Genomic DNA, 23,257 nt, shown 5'->3' with positions numbered 1-23,257 from the left:
GGCTGAATTGTAGGCTGAAGGGCAGAAGTGCTGAACTGGATGATGATTCTTTCATGTCCCTTTTTGCTCACGAATTTTCTCTTTCATACAGTGGCTATACCTGCTGTGTTTTGTCCTCTAGGAATTTGTAGATATTTTAAAAGCAATTATGTACTCTGAAGTATGCGTCTTGGTGTTGGAAACAGTAGCTGTTGAGACAAGAGCAGCATAGAGGATGTAGACCTGGATCATATTAGGACAACAGCTTGTGGAAATTCTTTTGTGGGGGCTATTATAAAAGAACACCATGTAAAGGGGGCTAATATAATATTCTACTTTGACTTGCAACATAACTTTTCATGTAAAATGTTGCAGTTTCCATCTTTAATAGTTTAGGCTTTGTGATTGATGAAGTGCTACATGACTGAGGGCTCTAACCTACCAGCTAATTAGCATTTGTAGGAAATGTCATAAAGTCTTAGTTCTCATGTAATAATTGGAATCTGTACTTGGAGTGGCTGGACTGTGCACACTAGGTGATATTGTCCAGTTCGTGTTAAATTAGAGTGTGTTGTACAATTAATTGTAGGCATTACTGTTACCTGTCTTCTAAAAAAAAAAAGAAAATTTACGTATGGTCAGATTAGGAGTATACTAACATCAACAAATGAGTCCTACTCTCGTGCTTAGAAAGTTGCATCAGTATTAATGCTTGGTGCAGGAATTCTGGCTGGGAACACCACTGAAATGGAAGCTTCTGAATCTGGAATAGTCCAGGAAGACCTAAGAGACCAATTGTTTTCATTTGATCTTAACAAGTAGAAAGTGCAAGCATGTTGCTGATAGAAGATGCCTTTCATTTTTTTTCCCATGGTTTAATCAGTTGGGAGCACGTTTCCGTAATCCCATAAAGGGGTCATGATGGCATGATGAAGGACTTTACGGCGTTCTGATAAAATTTGATGAAGTAAATAATAAATAGACTGTTATGTGAACTGGGGTCTTGCAATTGCCAAATCAGAATTCTGTTGTATTTATGGAGTGAGGCAACAAATTCTGAACTAATTTAGTAAAATTTTACTAAATTAGTAAAACAGATCAATGTTCTGACTGTTAAATGACTGACTAACTGTTAAAAACAGTTAGGAAGTCATTCTGCTGTAACATGGAAGTTTTGATGTTTCAAAGCTGCTATGGTGACTTTTGACTTGTGTATTACATTAAGAAATGTTTCTTCTAATAATATATACTCACTTTAAGGATACAGCATTCACTGTACTGAGTATTAGAAAACTGCTCTTCAGCTGCTTATGCTTGCAGCTTTGCCAAATCACGTTATGTTATCCAGATAAGGCAGTCTGAAAGTGAGATTGAATTAAATATAGCCAATTGTTCATCAGGGCGGTGGTCTTATTGATCCCAATATGTCGTCCAAAAAATGGAACCTCAATGATTCTGCACAATAAAATGCAGCCTTGGGACCCTTAAACTTTGCATGCGGTACACATCAAGGCTATCTAAATAAATGCAGAAAAACCTCAAGCCTAACCAGGGCAGCTCTTCGGATGCTCTTGGCCTGGACACTGGGACACTGGGAACAACGTCACTAAGATCAGAGGCAGGGAGCATTTTCCTTTTCCTTTACCTTCTTTAATTTCCCATTCATTGTAACACATTACACTTCTAAATTTTTACAGATTACAGAAGGTCACTGAACATATGTGACTTTAAATTGGTTCACTTAGTGAAACTAACCTGAATGATTATCCAGCCTAAAACTATAGGTAGGTAAGGCCTTGCACCTTGAAATCCATGATCATTATAAAGTTTTCCAGACAGTGATTGAATCTACTGTCTTTTCCAATGAATTTGCTACCCACTGAAGCTAGAAGCCCAGCATTTTGTTTGTTCCCCCCCGCTCCCGATGACCTGCTTGTTACTGCTGCTTTTGTTTCAGCCTACACTTCAAAAGGAGAATAGTTGGTTTACACGATTCTGCTTACCGACCTGTTTGAAAGTAAGCACTTATCTTTATAGGGGAAAATCACTGAATTCCTCAAATCAAGTTTCATGAGATTACAAAATCTAAAAACTGTTTTATCTAATGCCAGTTCTGTAAACATAGTAGTTTTTGAATATCGGGTATATTGTAAATCACGGACCCTTGAGTAAGTGAAGAAATATTGACTGCGCCTGGTCTTGGTGTTATAGTTGTTTGGAGATCTGCGCATAAAAATCATGTCTAAGCAGGTCTCCTCTTTATCGATGGCAGCTGACAAATTCATGAAATGGCTGGAGATGTTTGGTACCGGGTGTTTGGAAGAATTCAGAAGTGTCAGTAGGTTTCAGTACAAGTAGCTGAAACTGCGAGCGTGTCTTAGTTTACAGTAATTATTCCCCCAATATGAGGGGGAAGCATCTATTCTTTGGGATGGCCTTCACTTGCTTGTCAGAAAATATTACAAGAAGCGGCATGTATGCAGTTTTTCAAGAAACAGGGTCACACTGTAGTTGGTCAACCTAGTCTCGTCCGTGTACCAGTAATATACACCTCTGAGGAGGTAACAAAGGAACCTGTTGGTTTGCATGTTTGAAAATTCTAATTATGTTTTAAAATCCTAAAAGTTAAAAATAATAATTGGACTGCCTTTTTATGCCACATGTGGAAAACCGAGCATTTCGGATATATCATTGAATTCCTTTGGGAGCTATAGGGTGAGAGATTGTTAGCGAAAGTGAAAAAAATACTAGTTGAAAAGATAGGCTGAAATAAGTGCTTTGAAGAGGTGCTGTTATGTGTCTGTATAGTTTTTAGCACAGTAGTTTGATAGTATTACTACATACATTATTAACTAATACATTATTAACTTTATAAATGTAGTTATATATACAGAAAGGAGTCAACCAGTTGTAAGATCTAAAATACGATGTGATACAATATATGAATGAGAGCTAAAAAAAGATAACTTTTTGGGAAATAGTAAATATGTATGTGTACATCACGTATTTAGAATTTTAAAGATCAATCCTTAAGTGTAAATAGCGTAGGCTATTCCAGGTCAAGTTACGCTAGCTAGTTTTGAGAGGGTCCTTCGCAGGCAGCTCAGATGAAGAGAACTGAAGAGTTCTGACTGGTTACAGGCTGCATACCGAGGTGCTCTTACAAACACTGTGCCGTTTGCAACGCAGGACTCAGCTTACCGAGATACTTACATAAGGGGTTCGTACGGCTGGCGTGACACCAGTGCTGTTGACGAGGAAGGAAGCTGCCATTCAGCTCTGAAATGTCAATACTAATTAACAAAGTTATCTTTAAATAAGATCTTAGGTTTTATTCATGCTGAGAAAGCAGCCAACTCACATGCTGGGAATTGTAAGCTGTGTGAAGAGCACTGTTTTCTTTTCAGTAGAGTTAGAGGAAATGTCTTCTGAAGTGCAATGAGCTAAATTATGTATAGTGTGACTGGGCAAAAGGAAAGTAGAAGTTGACTTATCTGGGAGATGCAGAAGAACACGAATGAATTATTTGGGGAAATGGATGGCTACCTATATGTCCAGAAAAGAATGGGGGAGAATCAGAATTTCTTAAGAGAAGAAACATATTTGTCTGTGAAATAGTCTTCCAAGAAATGTAACAGAAGCCTGCTTGTTGGAATTAAAATGATAAGGGAGGTTGTTAAAAACATAATTGAGAATACATCAGAGACGTATCCTGCTGTTTTCCCACGTGTTCAGCTGCTGCACGGTATTCCGAGGGTAAATCCTGCTTTCACTGAAGTCAGAGAGTTTTGTTGTTGGCTTCAGGTTTTCACCCTATACTCCAAAAAAAGCCAACAACTCCCAACGTCTCCCTCAAACCATGAAATAATCAGTTTTTCACAACTAAATGAAAGTTACAATGGAAGACTCAAAGATCCTTAAAGCAAATAATATCTCCAATTAAAAGACCGAGGTGAATTAACTTCCCAAGTGCTATGGACTTTTCTCTTAGATCATTGACAGGACAATTGTATTTAGAAAGGAAAAAAATTATTTAACAGTCATTTTGTACACAAATGGAGATTTTTTCCTGATACGTTTTGGATAATTTCTTAAACTGAACTAATAATTGGATTATTTTTGGAGAAATTTTATCTGGCAATTTTCACCTAAAATGTCTTTAGGTATTTATTTGGATGACTGTTAATGTTATATCCAAATGAAAATTGAAAAATTGGTAACAAATACCATATCTTTAAGAAAAAACAAACTTACAACATTTTTAAATGCTAAGCCTGCCGTACCTTTTCTCTAGTGAGACATATTCACAGTCAAGTCATAATTTTTTTTTAATTTTCAGCCGCTAACTTAAAGGAGAGTGTGTATTCATGTGATTCACTGCTCCCGGAGCTGCGTCTTTGAGTGGCAGCCTGTCTCTTTCCTGTCTCACCGTGACACATTCAGCTGGTTTTATACCTGCCAGCTCTTTATCATTGAATCCTTGACCACTCATTTAAATGACACAAAACCAGATCCTTCAGAAGGTAGCCCATGGAACAAAGTTTTGCACAAATCCTAAAGGCTTGTATGTCTTATTCACATCTTTTTCTTGAAAGCTCTTTCAAGCTACACTCTCCAGGTGACTGACATGGGGTAGGGAGGAAGGAGGTTGGGCGGCTTCTCACCCTTCCTGACTGACGCAGACGTCGAAAAGGGGGATTCACAGGAAGAAGCTGCAGCTGCGTCTCTAAATCAGCAGCCATTTCTCTGTGTGTTGTAACTGCGTATGGGAAATACTCTCTGCCAGACTTCAAAATGTAGATGCACTGCATTAGATTACCATTTTAGACATATTCTGCAGTAGAATAAATGTGGGTATCTTAAAAGCGTAGCTCTAGCTTCAGAATAGATAAGATTGCAAGCTGGGAATATGTTGCCAAGTAATACTTTAATTAAAGCAACAGTTTATTCTGTATATTGTATTTCGTTACGTGGCATAACTGTGATTACACCAATATTGGTAGAGATGTTTAACGCGCCTTTTTCCTTTGGGATACGTAAGTTGTGACCTTCAACATACCCCTATGTGAAGCTGGGCACAGCGCACCTTGTCAGGCTAGCGTATTTGGAGGTGTTATACGTACCTCTTACTGCTACATGCATAGAGGGAACGACTGTTGATGGGAGGCTTTTGTTAATGCTAGAAGTATTTCAAAGCTGAAATTACTTCCTGCTTGGGTAAAGTGAGGATGTTATTTACAAAACTGAGCAAACAAAATATTTGGATGTTATTTATTTGTTTTCATTAGAACCAGGGCACCATTTACTGGAATTGGTTGTAATAAAACTAAGTCTCAGACGCAGTTCAAGGTTTACTAACATTACCTATATGCAAAGTATAACGATAAATTTTGAATCTAAATACACGGTGCATATGATTCTGTATCATGGTTATAGTACGGTGTTTCAAACGTGGTGCTACCAGGTTTTTATTAATGATCCTTATTCCTTTCTAGCATATTTTAGCTAAAAATTGCTAGAAAATTGTGGATCGTAGGTTTAGGAAATGCTTCCTAGGAAAATAAGTTCACCAGCTTGTTAATTATAGGCAGTAAAATCCATGAGAAGACAATTTTAAATCTTGAGTGATTCAGAAATGGTACATTTTATGTATGTTTTGAGCCTATTTTAACTGAGAGATTAATGGTTTTGTCACGGTCTCATGTGTGAAATCTTTAGTGCCATAGTGATTGAGTAACTTGTTAATGTGATAAACCATCCTGACCTTATCCTGAAATGAGGAAGTAGATCCCACTGCCCTTGTTCATCTTCTTGCTAGGATAGGCAGTTGCAGTTGATCCGCAACTTGACCTAATGTATATCCAAGTTTGTTATATCTGGAAATAAAAAGAGACATTTCCTAATAAATATAAAAAGTAGAGTTATGCATTAGCAGTTGGTTTTTACCGATTTGGTAGTATATTAGATTTCTACTCTTTCGTTGGCATAAAATCAAACACCTTAATTTATGCATTGCTGGAGCTCCTTGATGTTGGCAGTCGTGCTTTCCTGGTGGTATGCCATTGCCGTCTGTCCGACTGAGCAGTCTGTGGCTAGAGACTCTAATACCTTAGTAAATTGGATATTTTATCACTTTTGGAAAGGCATCACCCCTCACCTTTGAGTGGAGGAGCTCTTACTGGCTTCATGAAAGCATGAAGTTCAAAGACTTAAGGATACGCATGCAGATAATTTTAATGGTAACAATAAATGAGAATTGTTATCTTCATACTTCTCCCTTCATATTATTGTTACCAGATGTAGCCAGAGCTAGTGGTGCCAATTTGGTCAGATTGCTTTGATAATTTTCTTGTTGCCAAGTAGTATGTATTTCTTGGTGGTAGAATCAGCAGTGGTATGTTTGAATATGAGTAGTATAAATCCAACTTTAGAATGGAATCTGAATCTAATTCACTTCCTTCTAGCACACCTGACTTTAATTTTTAACGCCTAGCCAGGCACAGTGCTAAGATCAAAGTGAAATAAAGAGAACGGAGTAAAGCAGTTCTTGGAAAGTAAAAAGAAAAACAGCATAACGTTTTGTAATCTTTTCTACATGAAAGAAATATTGAGCCTATATGCCATTCACTTAGAAATAAATCTGCAGTAAATTTACTAAAAGTAATTATACCAGTGTAAACCCTTATTTATCTGGAGGAAAATCAGGCCCACTATATTTATTGCCTAAGAGATGCTTTGATTTGACAGCAGAAATCTCCATTTATGTCCCCAGAGAGGCACAGAGTTCTTTACTGCTCTGTTTTGACCCCACACGCAGGTGACTGCACGCCACGGGAGGCCACGGGAGCTGCTGGGCGCTGCTCCCTGTAGTGGCTGCTGCTGATCTTGGGTGAGGGGGAGAAGCTGCTAAAGACCCACGTGAATTTGTAAACCGTTCATCTTAAAGCAGCTGCTTGTTGATAAACAGGATTGAGAGTATGTAAAAGCACAATTTAATTTTGAGTGAAACACCTGCTGTGACCTATCCAAAAATCGTAATCTACGATTAAGTCTGGATTTTTGTTGTGGCTGTCATGGGAGCCATCAATGGCTTGATTTGGATGCTTATTTGAAAAAAAAATAAATGCATGACTTTTGAGTGTGTCAGATTTTTTTGTATATCAGGAGGTGGATGTGATAGTAAGCAGCTGAACAAATGTGAAGAACTTGAAAGTATAGAAGCTAGACTACATAGGAAGGTAATCGAAAACAGGAGTTTGCTAATTTAGTTGCAAAAGAGATTATCCCTGTAAACTGTCCATACATATCCAAGTATCGTTAGAGTTAAAAACATGATTTTTTGCATGACATTTTACGCGTTCAACAGTTTTCACTTAGCAGTCTATAATTGTTACTAACTTTTGTGTAGTCACTTTATGAAATCTAATATAATTCAGCCTCTGCCTTAAAATGTATGAATTGCAATACCTTCCATGAGTCCCTATAAATCATGCCATCCTTCATACCATCATCCTTGGGAAGGAGGAGGATTTCTCCTTCTTTGGGCATATTGTAATGCTGACAGTAGTGTTTAATCTGACAAACTTGTCTTCTGCGCACTGCAGGACATAGCAAGGGCAAAGTCTCTCTCTCTTTTTTTTTTTTTTTTTTTTTTTCCCCGGGATTGGGGGGAAGATAGGCAGTGCTGCAGTCACTGGTTATCACTGTGCCTCAAGTATTCTGCTGCAAAACCCGTTAAAAAAACCCCAACCCACAAAAAGGCACAGGAACAGAACGGGAGGATTTGCTTGGTTTTGCTTAAATTTTAATCTACTGCTTACAGAATACCTGATTAACACTCATAGATCACCTGATTAACTTTTCGTACTAACGCTAGCATAAACATTCTCTGAGTAGAGCGGTAGAAAACCTCCGTATATGCTTAGCTCTGGAATAAGCCCTTCCCTGTGTCTGGCAGTTTTTTAGCTGTTCGTTAGCATTCGATCATTTAAAAAGCCCAGACCATTAGCAGTGTCGTTGGCCTGCTGAATGGGAGACACTGAAAATGGAAGAGTTGTCAGACTATTGCAGTGTCATCGTTAACCAATGCTCAAGTTCTCTAAAAGAATTTTACAGTTCCATGAAGCACATGTTCCTGAGAAAGCCTGACAAAACTTAGGTTCTGTAATAATTCTAATGCTTGTGGAACTACAGAGACAAATAGTCAATCTGTGTAACATATTTTGATATAGCCGTCATCTCTAAAGAACTTCAAAGTGTTCTCAACTGGAAATTCCTAACTCATCGCTCGTCTGAAGGGTTTATCTGGTGTCTGTCGGTTCCCCCCATGCGGAATGGCACGTGGTTTCGGTAGTAGCAGAAGCCAGCGTGGAGCTACAAGGGAGCTCGGTGATTAACTCAGCGGGAGAGACCACTGCGTCTGGAAGCTGCTGAAACTTCTCACCATCCTGTGTAATTCTTTAAGATAAACCTTTAAATATCTGGCATAAAAAGCAAAGAAATATACATCGGGGAAAAAATATGACAAGTGTGTTATCAGTTTTAGTGAGGTAAGAGGTCAATGCCGCTGACATTACAATAACAGATGACCTCCAAGTGCATCTTCAGGATATTACAGTGAATTGTCCTATAATTGCCGCAGGGACAGCGAGTGTCTTTCACGGATCCTTTCATCAAGGCTTTTACAATAGATGAAAAAACTGAAGAAAGCCAAATGAGTAAGGATGGCTACATCGATTAATAAATCCCAAGCATCAACGACCTAATGAAAAACTGGGTTGGGGCAAGAAGTATTTCTGTGTCGTAGATCTACAGTTGATATTATTAGAATGAGGCGAAGTTATACCTACAAACCTGCTGTTACTGAGGAGGATATGCATGATAAAGGAAACTCAGTGAAAGATTAAAAAAGAAAGGATATTTTTTTTGTACCAAAAGCAAACTATCTTAAACACAGAACTACTTGAGATTATTTCTGCTTCCTATTCAGACGTTTATATGAAAGCATTGCTGTGTTACCTTTGCTGCTATAGAAAACCTAAACTGTTCAGCAGATGTTGATTAAAGACATCCAAGTTGCTGCGTTTAACATTTCAGTTTAAGTTCAGTGGTGCTTTGATAGTTTATATGCAGAAAGGCTGTGACTGGCCTGCAGTAACTAATGCTGAAACTCAATCTGTGCATTGTCTTCCGTGCAGCTACAGTGCAAATATTAAATTACATCTCATAGTAACATGAATCTTGGTTCTCTGATGAACAACATTTTGAACACTTCAACTCTTAATTGATATAAACCTATGTACATTGACCATATGTTAATTTGGAACAAGTAAGAAAAGACATCTTTAAAAGAAAGGAGCAGGGAGATCTGTTATCCTTCTGCAAAGCTTTTCTTTCATGTAAAGTCGTTACGCTCTCCCTCACATATGAATATAGATGCCCGCTGTCACCAGGGAGCTAAAAGGAGACTTTCCGGTAGAAAGAGTATTATTATTTCTGATTAATTCCTGACTAACTGTTTAAGCTCTGTTTCTATGGGTTTTTTTTTTCCTGCTTTCTAACACTGGCACTTAAGGAAACTCGCATAAAATAGTACCCTGTGAAACTGAATTCTCTATTCCAAGCTCTTGAACGCAATTTCCAAGGGCAGGATGCTCTTCTAGTACAAATCAGCATAGCTGTACTGAACTCATATAGCCATCCTTTATTTATAGTAGCTAGGGGGCAGGCCTGTTATTTTTACTTTCAACATAAAAATTTTTGCTATTACAGATTATTTTTTTCCCTTTAAAATTATTTTCCATTTTTAGGGCTTCCCTCCTCCCTCTTCAACCTGGCTGTCCCCTTTTTCCTTACTCTGAGAGTAAGGAAGTGTAAAGTTTAATATTTTTCCCCTGTTGATTTTGATGAAGTATTATATTAATATTTAGAACATTTTACAGGAAAACTGGGAAATAAACGAATATTGGAAATCAAAAATAGTTTCATAAGGCTGTAGGAAGAGGTATGTAATTAAGGATCAAAGATGACAGGGCAGTTTTAAAGTGCTGTATTTGCACTTTTTTCCCTTCAGGTGTGAAATGTCTGTGATTTATAAGTTCAATGCAAGCATTTTATCATTTAGAATTAAGAGCGGTGCACTTCTCTGAAAGTCTCTGAATTAAAGAAAGAATCCTGAGAGTTCTCTACGTTCTGGAATAATCAAGTAAAGCTTACATTATCTGTCTGTACTTTTGAAGTCTTTATACCAAATATGTTTAATATTGTCATACAGTTTTATCTAAAAGGCAAGTTGTGAAACTATTAATATAAGGAATATATAATTACCACAGTAATGTAATTTATGGCCAGAGTCTTCTAACAAAATGAGCTGTAGCAGGCTGCAGTGAATGTTAGGCGTTTGCTGTACCCATAGTCGTATATGGGCTGAGTTACACTGTCCGGTAGAACAGTGTGATGTTTAAATGTGCATTTATTTTGCTTTTGTCTAGACTCTTGTAACTTTTATAGCTTTCCATTGGAATCAAAACTATAGGAGCTGCTTAAATAAGAGATGTATTGAGTTTCAAATTCAAACCTTACAAAGCACGTTAAATATCTCTTTAAACTTTCCAGGAAAGGAAATAAAGGTATTATTTTCTTTTACTCAAGCTGGTGATTTAAATGGTAACCCTAAGCCATCAATAGAAATATAGAATGGTGTTAGTAAAAACAAAACAGATATTCTGAAAGTATTACAATGCATATGTACATAAATTAAAAGTATATGAAAAATAGGGGGAAAAAACCCTAGGACATTACAGATTATGAGAGAGTTTAAATTTGATGTTAATTCTTTAACTGGGTTGTCCACAGAGATGTATGATACCTGAAAGGAGCAGTCACTTTCGAGGCTAGAAATGTTTTATTATAAACCATAGTTCTAGAGTGAATATGGAAAGAACGAACATAAGAGAGCAAGAATAGAAGTAAAAAAATCCTTCAGGTCATAAAAAAAAATTCCCTGCGTTGCTTGAAGCTGATTGAAGAAGTGTGAAAAAGGATAAATGGGTAACTACAGTTAAGATGAGGGGGACTTACTTGGAGTGAGAAGGCAGATTTTTATCTCAGGTATGGCCTTCTTCCATATTTTAATTTGGAAAATATTCTTCAGCATTTCAATTAGATTAAAAAAAAAAAAGTTTAAACGCAGATAGGGAAGAAGAAACGGTGACAAGCCTGAAAAAGAAATTTGGAGTGTTAATGCCAGGAGGCTGAAGGGAGTGATTAATATCTGTCAAGAAGAATATTTGCAATGGGATGAGGTGGTAAAAATTGCCAATCTTTCTGTCTGCAGAGATACTGGATAGCAGAACAGAAGATGAAGACCTCTCTAGATAGCCTTTGTGTCATCCCACCTAAAAACCCATACTTTATTGCAGACATCGCATTGTCAGAACAATGATGTAAATGCGAGAGATTTAGACAAAAAGAGTAGTTAGAGACCCACAGGGTCAGGTATCTGGCTAAAACTAATAGAGTGTAGTTTTTTATTCTAATATTCTGAAGTTATAAATATCACAAAAGAGGAGAAATTATTTTGGACAGTGTAGGGCTTTGAAAATGAGTAGCATGAGATCAGATTGACAAGGCGATCTGTGAAGTGATTGGATGGCCTTCAGGTGGGAGAGGACAGGCAATTACCGCAGGTTTTTCAGTGCTGGGGGTAACATAGGCCCCAGTCCTGAAAAGGACCGTATGAGTATCGTAGTGCGTGCCACTGCACACGGGCAGGATTTGAAGGAGATTCGTACAGGAATTCTCTAGGAATTAAGCCAGGCTTCCAGCCTTTCTGCACCACAACTGGCTCAACCTTTTCACTGTGAAATGAAGTACAGTTTGTAAGGTTTCTGCCTGTTATTCAGAACTCTAGATGATGACTCTTTTCTGTAATTAAAAATAAATAATTTTTCTGTATGTCTGTCTGTTTTCCTATCTTAATAATTGTCCTAAGTATGTAAAATCACAACTCAGGATAAGTTACAGTAAATAATTCCTTCTATTATTTTTCTAATTTTAGTATTTTACTGATGGAGATTGTTTCTGTTTTACTACCTTGTTTTCACTGATGAATGCTTCTCATTGATTTGTCAGGGCTATATTGCTCTTTAATAACGACGTTGACTTTAATAACATAATAAGTGCAATAATTTTATTTAAAATGAGGTAATATGCTTTTTAGCTTCTTTCTTGGGATATTTTGGATACCAAAGCCTAAATCTGCTTTCAGAACAGATTGGTCACCTATTTTAAAGCTTGTGTTATTCTTCTATTTCTATATATATTATTTATATTTCCCTTCATAGATTTGTATTTTAAAATAATGCACGCAGCACACACATCTGTGGTGGGGCTTTTTTTGTTTGGTTGGTTGGGTTTTTTTCCCTTTCTTCTTCCTCTTGTGCTACTTCCCATTCATGTTATCCAGCAGAATGATTTCTCTCTGTTCATTGCTCTGGAAGAGTTCCCGTACTACTGTCTAACTGGCTCTTGCTCTCCTTCTGCAGTTCTTGAGGTGACTATTTTTACTCTGTTTCCTCTGTAGCTTCCCTTTTCAGTACTCCCTGTTGCCCAACACTTGCCTGTACAACTTTTCTGCTGCCTCTCTCTTCCCACCATCTATTAACTTTTTTATGAGACCTGCTGTAATTTTTTTTTTAATCTGGACAGAGGCCCCAGAGTCTTCCTAATTGATACAGACATAATAGAAATGACAAGATACAAACTAAAAGGTATATCGTTGTTCATCCTAAATGGTTTGTATTGGAAGTATAAATATGCCAAAGCAGCTTTTTTTCTACGTGTGAGTTTACATGAGAGTATATTAGAGTATACATACTGCTCTGGCTTGCATACTACAGAGTGTTACAGTTTTCCATGCAAAATCTTCTTGAAAAAGTCTTGCGTACGCTAAGATATCTTATTGTATATGCACCTGTACCAAATAATAGAAAACTGGCCATGTGTAGCAAATCTTCAGGTGTCTCCAAACACCTGAAATGTAGGATGGAGCAGAAAGGTATGTTTTTTCATGGCTAGCTTGGAGAAGCAATACAGGTCATATTTTCAGGTGCTCTCAATGTGCAATTGGGCTAGACTTCAAAAAACGTTCAGCAATCAGTCATTACCCTGTAACATGTAAAATGTTGTGAGATGTAGGGATTCATACCCAACCAGCCCAGCTCTAAAACCTGGCCCTGAATATATACAGACGGTTGTTGTAAGAAGCATTACGTTGTTAAGAATGAATGTCCACCTCTTCGTGTGTCATAACTGGAATTACGTGTTAGTCCATTTAGTATTATTATCTTTACTATCTGGAAAATACCTATTGCATTTTAAATTATATTGCAATAAATAGGTATAATGAGAGCAAAAACTTCTCAATGGATGTCTGACAAGACTGTGATCCCTGCTTAGAAGAGTCCAAGAGTCAAGCTGTTTTGTTCTGAGAATTTATTGTTCCCTGAAGAGAAGGAGACAGAGACTGAGTATTTCCAGATACACAAGTGGATATTATCAGCCCAGGCTTCTTTTGGCTAGCTTCCTGGTGAAGGTTAATTTTAGCATTAAGTTCCAGCTCTTTCTCAGCTGGAGTCTGGCAACAGAAGCCAAGCTTTCAGTCCAGGAGCTCCTTTCTGTGTGACAGCCTTCTCCTCTGGGCTCAGTTTGCCCACTGACCTGCTTCTATAGCCCTGTAAGAGTATCAGCTGACTTGAGGGCAGGTCCCTTCCCTAAGCAGCCCTTTTCTTCTACGCTTTGTATGAAAACTCAGCACACACGTTTCGTTTCTTAATCCTTGTTGGTTCCTCTGAATCCTTCCCGTACATTCGAATCCTGTATTATGGAAGGAATCTAGAACCTCACAGTAAGTAAAAACGGGTGAAATATTTCCTTCGGTGATTGTACAATAAAACAAACATGCTTGTTTTGGAAGAAGAAGGAAAGATATTTATCACTTTTGATCCCCAGTTTTACTTGCATTTGCTTTTATTTATTGATACAATAGGATGCCCTCAGTTTCTACATGTGCGTGAGATAGTGGGCTGGTGTTTCTCATTATAGAATAAAGATATTTTTCCTCTAATCACATATAACTGCACTTTATTGCAGGTACTGACCACAGAATATGATTCCATATTCCCAGGAAATGATAAACATTTTCTCTTGGTGATCAACAGTTTGTAGGTTCTTTTCCTTCTTTATACCTTTTTTTTTTCTCTCCTGAATTAAGGGTCACGTATAGATTTTCTTTTTTTCTTTAGGTAAACTTCCAATCCTATTGGATTTTTTTTCTTTTTTTTAGATACCATAATGATCCTTTATGCTTCTGCACTGTTTTCTCTAAGATTTCACTAATACTCATTTGATACCCCATACATTTGACAAACTGAGTCATACAGAACATATAATGACATGGGAAATACTTGCACTTCAGGTGAATACATCTCTTGATTCTACCACTGACTTACTTGCTTTCCTCAGCCTACTTTAGGAAAGTTTAATTACTGGGTAACATCTGTTCAGGAGCTTGATATCAATGTAAATTGCATGTCTTCATTAATCACATCCTTTTTGTTCTGTGCAGCTTTGCAGCCGTAGTGTGGTGACCGTGTTGAGTGGACTATCAAACGCATGGGCAGACAGAGTGAACACATGGGACTAAACTGTTCAGTAGCAAAAATGTCTTCTAGGCCTTAAAATATCCCTGTATTCCTAAATCACTTGCTCCTTGGGACAGAGATTTGTTATAAGCAAACCTGACAAAACACTTGTAAGTTAAAATATAAAAGCAAATACTAGTCCTCTTCAGGTGACAGAGCCCACAGCTGTGTGTTTAAAGCTGTGTGTTCTGCAAATATATAATATACATCTACACTATATCAATTTGTTTTTCCATTAATTTTTTATGTGGGTTAATTTGCAGTATGCATTTCAATGCTTTATTAATACATTAGCAACAGTTTTTGTGGGTTAACAAGAAACTGGAGATAAAAATGTGAGTGAATAGCTTTCAGAACATCTTGGATAGTCCTGGAATACAGGTGGTGACAAACACAACGCAAGCACCCTTTTCTTTAGCTCAGAATTTCAGCTGAATTCACAGTGCTCAGTTTTTGAAGAGAGTTTATTCTAGCCACTGAGCGAGGCAGAGATCAAATTCTCATGCATTCATTCACAAGTGTCTTCACCCAGAGCTTTGGCTAGCAGAATTGGTTCCACTTGGGATGCCATCCCAAGACTTGACGGTTGTTCTCTATGAAATGGTACACTTGGCTTACTCAGCGTGTCAGCACGGGTTACAAGGAACAGTGTAAATCCACACGGTGGACTTTCCCAGTAAGTTCTTGGCTGTTGGTGTTGACACTGGACAATAGTAGCATTTTGTAAGTATAGAGGAAGGTATGTCTTAGTTAAGTTATGGCTTTGTGTTGTTTTATTGGAGCTGTTTTATACAGAATTGTTTGTAAATGGCATTATACACATTAATACAATAAATAATGTGATAACGTTACCCAACAAAATGTGATGAAAAATAGAGATGAATGGATTTCACTGAGAAAAAAATTGTCACAAATGCTTCTGTTTCATTTGTGAAATGATGTAGTAATTTATATCGCACTATTTCTGTGAAGACACCGATTAGAATTTGAAGCCTTCATTTGCTTCAACACTGTATAAACTAACATCCTCCTGGCCCAAAGCACTGGCCATTTGTTACTCATGTAAAGATTGCCAATGAAGCACAAAAAGAAAGGGAAGATGATTGTTATATTGGATAAAATGGGCACGACCAGGTGGTTCTTAATAATGTAAATGTAGGGGGTAAAAATAAATAAATAAGGCTTTGATGGTATAAGAATAATGAACAACCGGAAAAGTAAGTGTTCGGCCGACAGTGTTGGTCTGATCAGCTGTGTGATCCTAACGGGAAGGACTTGATGAGCTTGAAGAAGCAGAAACTGTGTTGAATAGAAATGCTGTAACTTTGGAGGGAAACGATGTAAGAGTACCTCAGGAAAAGTACTCGGTTTACCTTTGTTTCTTCCTGTTTCCTTATTATGGTTTTATGTCTTTTTCTGTTTTTTAAGCTTGTCAAGTAGAGAAAAATGCTGAAGGATTATTTTCTTTCCTAGATTGTGTGAGTTGGGAAGGTAGCGATAGGGTAATTACTGGCTCATGCCACTTCTCTATTGCGCTTGTCACCAGGTGAGTGTGAGGGCTGATGTCTGAAGCAGCGTTTGCTTCGTTAGCTCCTTTGTGGCAGTCACTGTGCAGCTGCACTTTGCTCCTTTGAACTGTAGTCCTGAAGGAAGCTGGAGGTAAAAACTGTTCAGACGGAGCAGTCCTCTTTTGTGGACACCTTACAGACCCATAGAGATTTGGAGACCGCTTTCTCCTCGGGCACACACCATATCCATGGTTGGAAATGTGTTGGAAATGTTCACATAGCCCTTAAAAGGTTATGTAATATTTATGGACAGCTTTACAAACAACCTTTACTGGCTCCGATTTAGTAATGTACTATCATATTGACAGTGTAGGATCGAGCTGGTAATACGCTTTGGGCCATCTATCCCGTGTTTAAGAAAGTCTTGTGGGGCCAAATAATGAGAGAATATAAAGCTAAAAGATACTGTTGAACCATGAGGTATCTTGTAATCTGAAGTAAGTACAATGCTGCAGTATTATTCCAATTTGGAAAATAGAAATTTGGAAGGTAGCAACAGGAAGGCACTCTGGAAATATTTTGGATTGAGAACATATTGTGCAATAGGCGACTATAGGTAAGAAGGTTCATTCTGTTGAGAAGTAATCGAGTGTTTCGGTAGCTATTGGAATATGCTTCTTGCTGCTTATGAAATCCAAGGGTATTTGATCATGTCATGATAAGATCAGCAGGCTTTTTTCCAATTACCTTGGTAAAGCTACAGATAAGTGCAAATCTTACTGTACTTTAATAAATACGTTTAGTTGCAGCAATGAAATCCCATTTTATAATATTTTAAAGAGTTTTATAGTATAGTATAATTTTTCAATATAACATTTATTTTAATTTTTAGAATCTAAATGTATACGTATTTTGACTTCTGAAAAAAATATTCCTAATTAATGCTGCCTACATAAGAGGAAGTAAAACAAAGTGAAAGTCAGTGGTACTGAACGATGAAGCACTTTTGGGCCTAGTCTTTCAAAACCAAAGACAATTCTGCAATGTCAAACTGTTGAAGCAGAAGTTGCCCTTCAATGAACTAATTTTGTTAATTGAAATCCTGCTTAAACTGAAAAATGTATTTAGGTCGTATCATGGATGTTAGTGGAAAGCTATGGAGCCGTAGCTTCCCCCTCTCGCCCCATAGGCAGAAACTTCAAATAGCTGCTATAAAGCCCGGTAAATTTGAAATACTTTGACTGATTTGATATTTAGTAACTGTGCATAATTTGGTAAAAACTTCTGGCTAAAAATCTATAGTGCTTTCAAAAAACTGTATCTCTGTATATTGAGCTTTCAGGTAGTAATATTTTTACAGTCATGGTAAGGAAAAATTATTTCAGTCTTTTCTGGGTATTTCATTACAAATTGTGCATGCACACACACACGTAGGTGTAAGCGGGTGGAGGTCTTAGGACGTCGGTAGATACGTTTTACTGGTTTCATGTTCTGGGATATAATGAGAAGTTTCTGAAAGGGACCATATAAGACAGAATGTTTATCGTGAGTCTTACTAATAAAAATAAATTGTCGCTAAGTACACATTTAGAGTATTTGCATTGGGACTACACCTAACTTTTATTCTGTTTCAATTAATAGTTATGGGTTTTTTAGTCTTCTGTGATGTTATACCTATGAGTCAGCAGCTGAAGTCTGAGAATGGATGCTAAGGTTTAAAGCAGTCACAGTTAATGATCGTGTTTGATGAATGCTGCTGTTTATTAAATATCTATTTCTCGTAATTCCAATAACCGTTTAAAGTAGAATGTAACAGTACTTGGGAAATTGTTCAGAAGAATTTATTTTCTTAAAATAGTAAGATTTCTTTTTTAGTAAATAATAGAAATTATATATACAAAAGTTCTGTTTCGTCCCCTGTGTTTCAGTTTTAAATTTAAATTAAATTAATCTCATATTATTGATCTTCTTCACTGCTTCACTGGAACAGACATGACCTGTGTTTCAATATGAAACAAATCTAAAAGAGTTCTGCCTAGAGAAATTTAGAATCATCGTGGAATACCAGGTTGGAACAGACCTCAAGGATCATCTGGTCCAGCCTTTCAAATTAGAATAGAGCAAAATGAATTAAAAAAGCCCATGTTACAAAATACTTGTTCTCTGAGTTATTTAAAGCTCAAATACAAGGCAGAAAGGAAAATATATGGAGCTAAGTTTAAGTAGATGGCTTTTCGGTTTCACTAGCTAGGCCCGGGTACTCTCAGATAAATTCTCTCTTGCGCTGTCTTAAACTCTCTTATACTTTAATGCATATCTCTGAAGGCAAATTGTTATAGCATGGAACATTTTCGTTGATTATATAATTTTCTTGCAAATTCCATAGTACGGTACCTTAATTTTGGTAATGAAAGTAATTTTCTTTTGAGAACCTGGGTTACTGTTGAATTTTAAAGCCTGTCTGCGGCTGAGATTTAATGTAATCCCTTGAGTATTTAAGAAGCATTCCTTAGACCGTCGCCCAAAAGTGACAAGATTAGCACTTGCAGTTTATTGACAGGATGCCTCATAGGAAAGACATTTATCTGTAAGGGTATTGTTTTTTAAAAAGGAATAAAGTCTGTCTTAAGCTCTGGGAATATACATGCTGTCTGAAATACAGAAAGAACGGAGCAGTTTCTTTTCATGCAGCTCATGGCACAGGGACACAGCAGTTCACAGAGGTAAGGATTACATGTTGACAAAACTACACAGTAACTAATTTCCTATCAGATAAAAATATAAGTGCTTGAGGACTTAGAAGGTCTTAAAAGTCCCTGTCATAAATTGAATTCAGGCATACTCAAAAGTAAGTCATTATTCAGCAATAAAATGGCATCCTTGCATATATGCCTGTACCCAAATATATGTTGGAGAATGACAGAGGTTACCAGAGAGTTTGTTGTTCTTTCTGGGTTTAAAAAACCCAGGAAGAACTAAATCATATCTCGTGTTCCAAGATTTTAGCGCGTGAGACTGCTCAGTCTCTGCCTCCTGTAATCTTTTTGAGAGAACTCTTTGTGATTAACCGGTCATAAAATCTTGTCTGCGTTTGCAGACCTTTACTAGTCCCCTGCCCATCCCAACAAACAAATACTCTGGGGTACTGATTCTGCTCGCACATACCCCAGTGTGGTCCTGTTCCCATCAAAGTATTCCCTTCAGATTTATATAGCACAAATAGAAGAATAATCAGATCCTTTCCTCTTATTTTATCTATGGACTATGCATTGAATGACTTTTTTTGAAGCAGTTGTGATTCAATGGGGATGTTTTTAATTTGCTGCCCGTTCTCTTTACCTCTGAGGAAAGAATTTTGTAAATGCTGAATAATTTTAGAACATGTTTTCTTGGTTAAGGGTTGGATCATATTTTAAATTAGTTTTAAGAGGAAGGAAATCGTGTAAATGCTGTGGAATTCAGATAAGCACTGTGCATAGGAAATAAGTACTTTAATTTAGGGTGCCTAGAATTGGTAGGTCAAGCTGATGATAATAAAGGACCAGATCTTAACTTTGTTTCAAAGAACGTGTAATCAATATTCACTCTCCTGTTTTATTTCCTTTTTTGCTTGAGAATTTATGTTGGTGAAGCTGAAACGTGCAGTTGCTGAAGTATTCCACAGGGTGTCATGAGGTAGTTGTTGAAATCATTAATACTTGGACGAAAGTAGAGAAAGAAACACAGTGTGCAGTCCTCTGAATGCCAGTTAATGTAATTTTAGATGTGACTAATACACATGCCATAAAATAAAAAGTTCTTAACTCATTAACACGTGTATCTTATTTCTGTATCTGTATAAAATATACACACGAAGAAAAATATTACGAGAGGTCGTTTACAAGAGTGAGCTATTCTATGTCAGGTCTTCCCCAAAACCCTTTCTATATATACCTTAGTATTTTATAGTTTACAGAGCAAGTGGAATCTTTGGCCCATAGCAGTAACCTGACATACTAAACTATGTGTATATATATTAAAAAAAAAAAAAAAAGGTACAATACTTGCATTTGCCATAATGTCAAAATGAATTTCTAATTGGAATGTGCTCCTCCAAATTTACTTTCAAATTTTATTTTACTTTTACTTTTTATTTAAGTTCTTTTAAAATTTAAATTTATTTAAACAAACTTTATACAGTGCACACAGCTGCAGATTTTATGACTTGTTAATTATAGGTATATATGATGTCAAAACTTAACTTCAGGCTTTTTTTCCTGCGCACGTATAGTGTAGTAGGAACAGAATTTTTACCAAAGTATGCCCCAAATTAAAGTGTGTTTGATCATGGTGGTACATTTTTGCGTATGGAGACCCAATTTTTATTGACATAACCGTTGACTTCTGCAGAGCTGTGCATCCTTTGAGTTCAGCTTCAGGTTTGTTAAGGAATCTTTAAGTACAATTTAACAGTAATTATGAGGGATCCTGCTTCTGTTAAAATCTGAATTGCTTTAAATGGAAATGACATTGACTGTGAGAAAAATTACATTGCTTTATGAAATGAACAGCAAAACTTCATTTGTTTCAGTAGCAACAGAACACAATCTGAAGTGTAAAAACAGTGATGAAAGTAAGGATTTGAATCTCTGTTGACAGTAATAATTGGGCTAATTATAACAGCATTTTTAAAACCAGTTTTGAACAAATGATATATTGCGCAGTTAGGCGTGTTTTGTCGTATCATATAAAGTGGCGTACCAAAATAATAGACTAATTATTTTTCTTGTTACTGTTTACTTGTGCTAAGTATTATGGAACAAATGTTGGTTTTATGCCAGTGGCATAATAGAGAATGGCACTGAGAGCGTAGGATGAGGGGAGGTCGATTCTTCTGACATACAATTAATAAAATTTTACACATTTGAGGTACCACATGTCCTCTCCGCATTGTGCCCAGAAGGTCATAGTGCTTTACAGCCATAGAGGGTGATTGCTATGACAATCAGAAGCTGAGTGCTGTTGTTGGATTTCCTTCCAAAATCCACATGGTTGGTCCTGTGGACAATTGTTTGTGCAAAACCTTTCTGACTTAACATCTATAAATCATGACGTGTTTAACAAACCAGTGTGTTTATAGGTACCTTAGCAGTATGTTTAAATACTTGCTAGAGGAAGAACTAGACCTGTTTAAAGGAGTTTTGATATCCAAAAGAGAGTGACGTACCTTAAATCTTCATGGAGATGAAGAAAGTGAATGGAAATGGTGGCCTTTGGGTTGTTTGGTTTTTTTTTTTGTTTCTGGGTTTGGCTTTTTGAAATATAATCATGCTGATCTCTGCCCAGATGAGTTTCCTTTACAGCAGGGCATCGTGGAAGAAGAGGTTTTTAGATAGGTAGGTTATTGTCTGTCTTCCTCCTCAGTTTAAGGCTCACTGAGCTCGCTTTGCGTCTCCCTTTCTTTGTCCTTTTTATTGCAGCTAGAATAATCTAAAGGGGTAATTCCACACATACTTTGAATTACTGAGATAATGCAGTACCTTAAACTAAAGTGATTAATATAAGAAAATATTTCAATAATAAAATATCTGGCTGCACTGAGATTTTTTTCTCTGTAATTTATTAGAAAATGATACTTTTACGAAAGGAAAACAAAATAGAAAGGACAGAAGTTAAAACCTGCTGATATTATGCCCTTTAAAAACTTGGCAATGTACTGAGGCACATGTATCATATGTGTGATATGTATAGATTGAACTGATCCTAGTGCCTAAGTCCCTCTTTGAATGTTAAGACAACGTTGATGAATATTATGATCTGTTTTTATTTTCAGATTGAAAATCTACAGGAGCAACTTAGGGACAAAGACAAACAACTAACTAATCTAAAAGACAGAGTGAAGTCCTTGCAGACGGATTCTAGTAACACAGACACAGCACTAGCGACCTTAGAAGAAGCTCTATCAGAAAAGGTATGTTTTTCTCATGGAACAGCATTATGTGCTGCTCTTGTGGGTGAAGTGTGTCCAGAAAATGTCTTTTTAAGTTGGTCTGGCACCTGTAACAAAGCCTCTGGGCGTTGTCAGGAAAGCAGGTGGCTCTGTTCTGGTGGGATGAGCAAGAAGAGATTCCTGGCTGATGAACTGAGACGGGACTCTGAGGTAAAGAAGGATGTCCTTTTACATGGGGACAAAGTAGGTGGCCCAGGACACGGGAAGATTTTCCCTTAGTCAATGGGATGAGTGGTTGTTACTGAAGGAACTGAAAGGCATGGACACCTGACTTAAAGAAGGTAGAGTTTGGGGTCTTTTTATGGCTTTGTGTCTTGATTATCCTGTTCTTTGTCTGTTAAGCAGAGCCTAACTGAAGAGCCAACAGCAAGTGACTGTACCAACTGCTGCCTTGGCTGCTGTTAGCACTATTGATTTCCTACACCTCAGTTATAGGAGAAACTGTATTTCATAAAAAAAAATGGAGAAATATTTTTTTTTTCTTTAAAAACTACATACCTTTAGTTTGAAAATACCTAGCAGAAGGGATAAATCTGGGCTGTTTAATTAGTGGTAACATTCCCACCAGTATCAGTGAGGTCAGGGTTTTTTGTCACCTTAACTTTGCATACGAGGTAATCCAAGTAAATTTATATGCCAAAAAAATTAGTGCAAGTATCCACTCTTTGCAGCTTACAGATCTTAATATATATCATTTAAATGTGCACAGGTGAGTGCAACTAATTAAACTATTATGTGCCATTCTGCAGCGTGTAATCCTAGGAAGGTATTTATGACTGTATATGACTTTAAAATGCCACTGTGGTGTTGGTACTAACACCTAAAATGCTGATGTTATATTTTTTATTTCTTTGTATGTTTAATGTTAATTGGTTAGCAACAGTGGAAAAAATTGGCATTACTATTACTGTGGCTTCATGTGGATAAGCTTCTGCCGCATTTATGCAGTAAAGAAAGAAAACATGTATTGTTAATCTTTACTGCTAATCTGGACACAGTGCTCAACCATCTCACGGCATATTATTAAAAAAATTACACAAAGTACTCCTTAATCTGTTTTTTTTTTTTTTTTTTTTTTC

At 36.9% G+C, this 23,257-nt stretch overlaps 1 protein-coding gene across 7 annotated transcripts in view; it reads left to right on the top strand.

Moving 5' to 3' along the window:
• Positions 1–23,257, top strand: part of ERC2 (ELKS/RAB6-interacting/CAST family member 2) — a 510,348-nt gene that overhangs the window by 176,811 nt on the left and 310,280 nt on the right. For all 7 annotated transcript variants that reach the window (XR_012589289.1, XR_012589291.1, XR_012589290.1 and 4 more), the window contains exon 9: positions 22,002–22,139. Coding sequence is in view for 2 of the 7 variants with exons in the window: in XM_074602406.1 (XP_074458507.1) it covers positions 22,002–22,139 (138 nt within the window). In the remaining 5 variants the exon portion in view is untranslated. The remainder of the gene's footprint in view (positions 1–22,001; positions 22,140–23,257) is intronic.

The sequence above is a fragment of the Larus michahellis genome, chromosome 10 (genome assembly GCF_964199755.1).
Source record: "Larus michahellis chromosome 10, bLarMic1.1, whole genome shotgun sequence".
Taxonomy (NCBI): Eukaryota; Metazoa; Chordata; class Aves; order Charadriiformes; family Laridae; genus Larus; species Larus michahellis.
The sequence above is the reverse complement of the archived record's forward strand: the minus strand, read 5'-3'. Positions and strand labels throughout refer to the sequence as shown.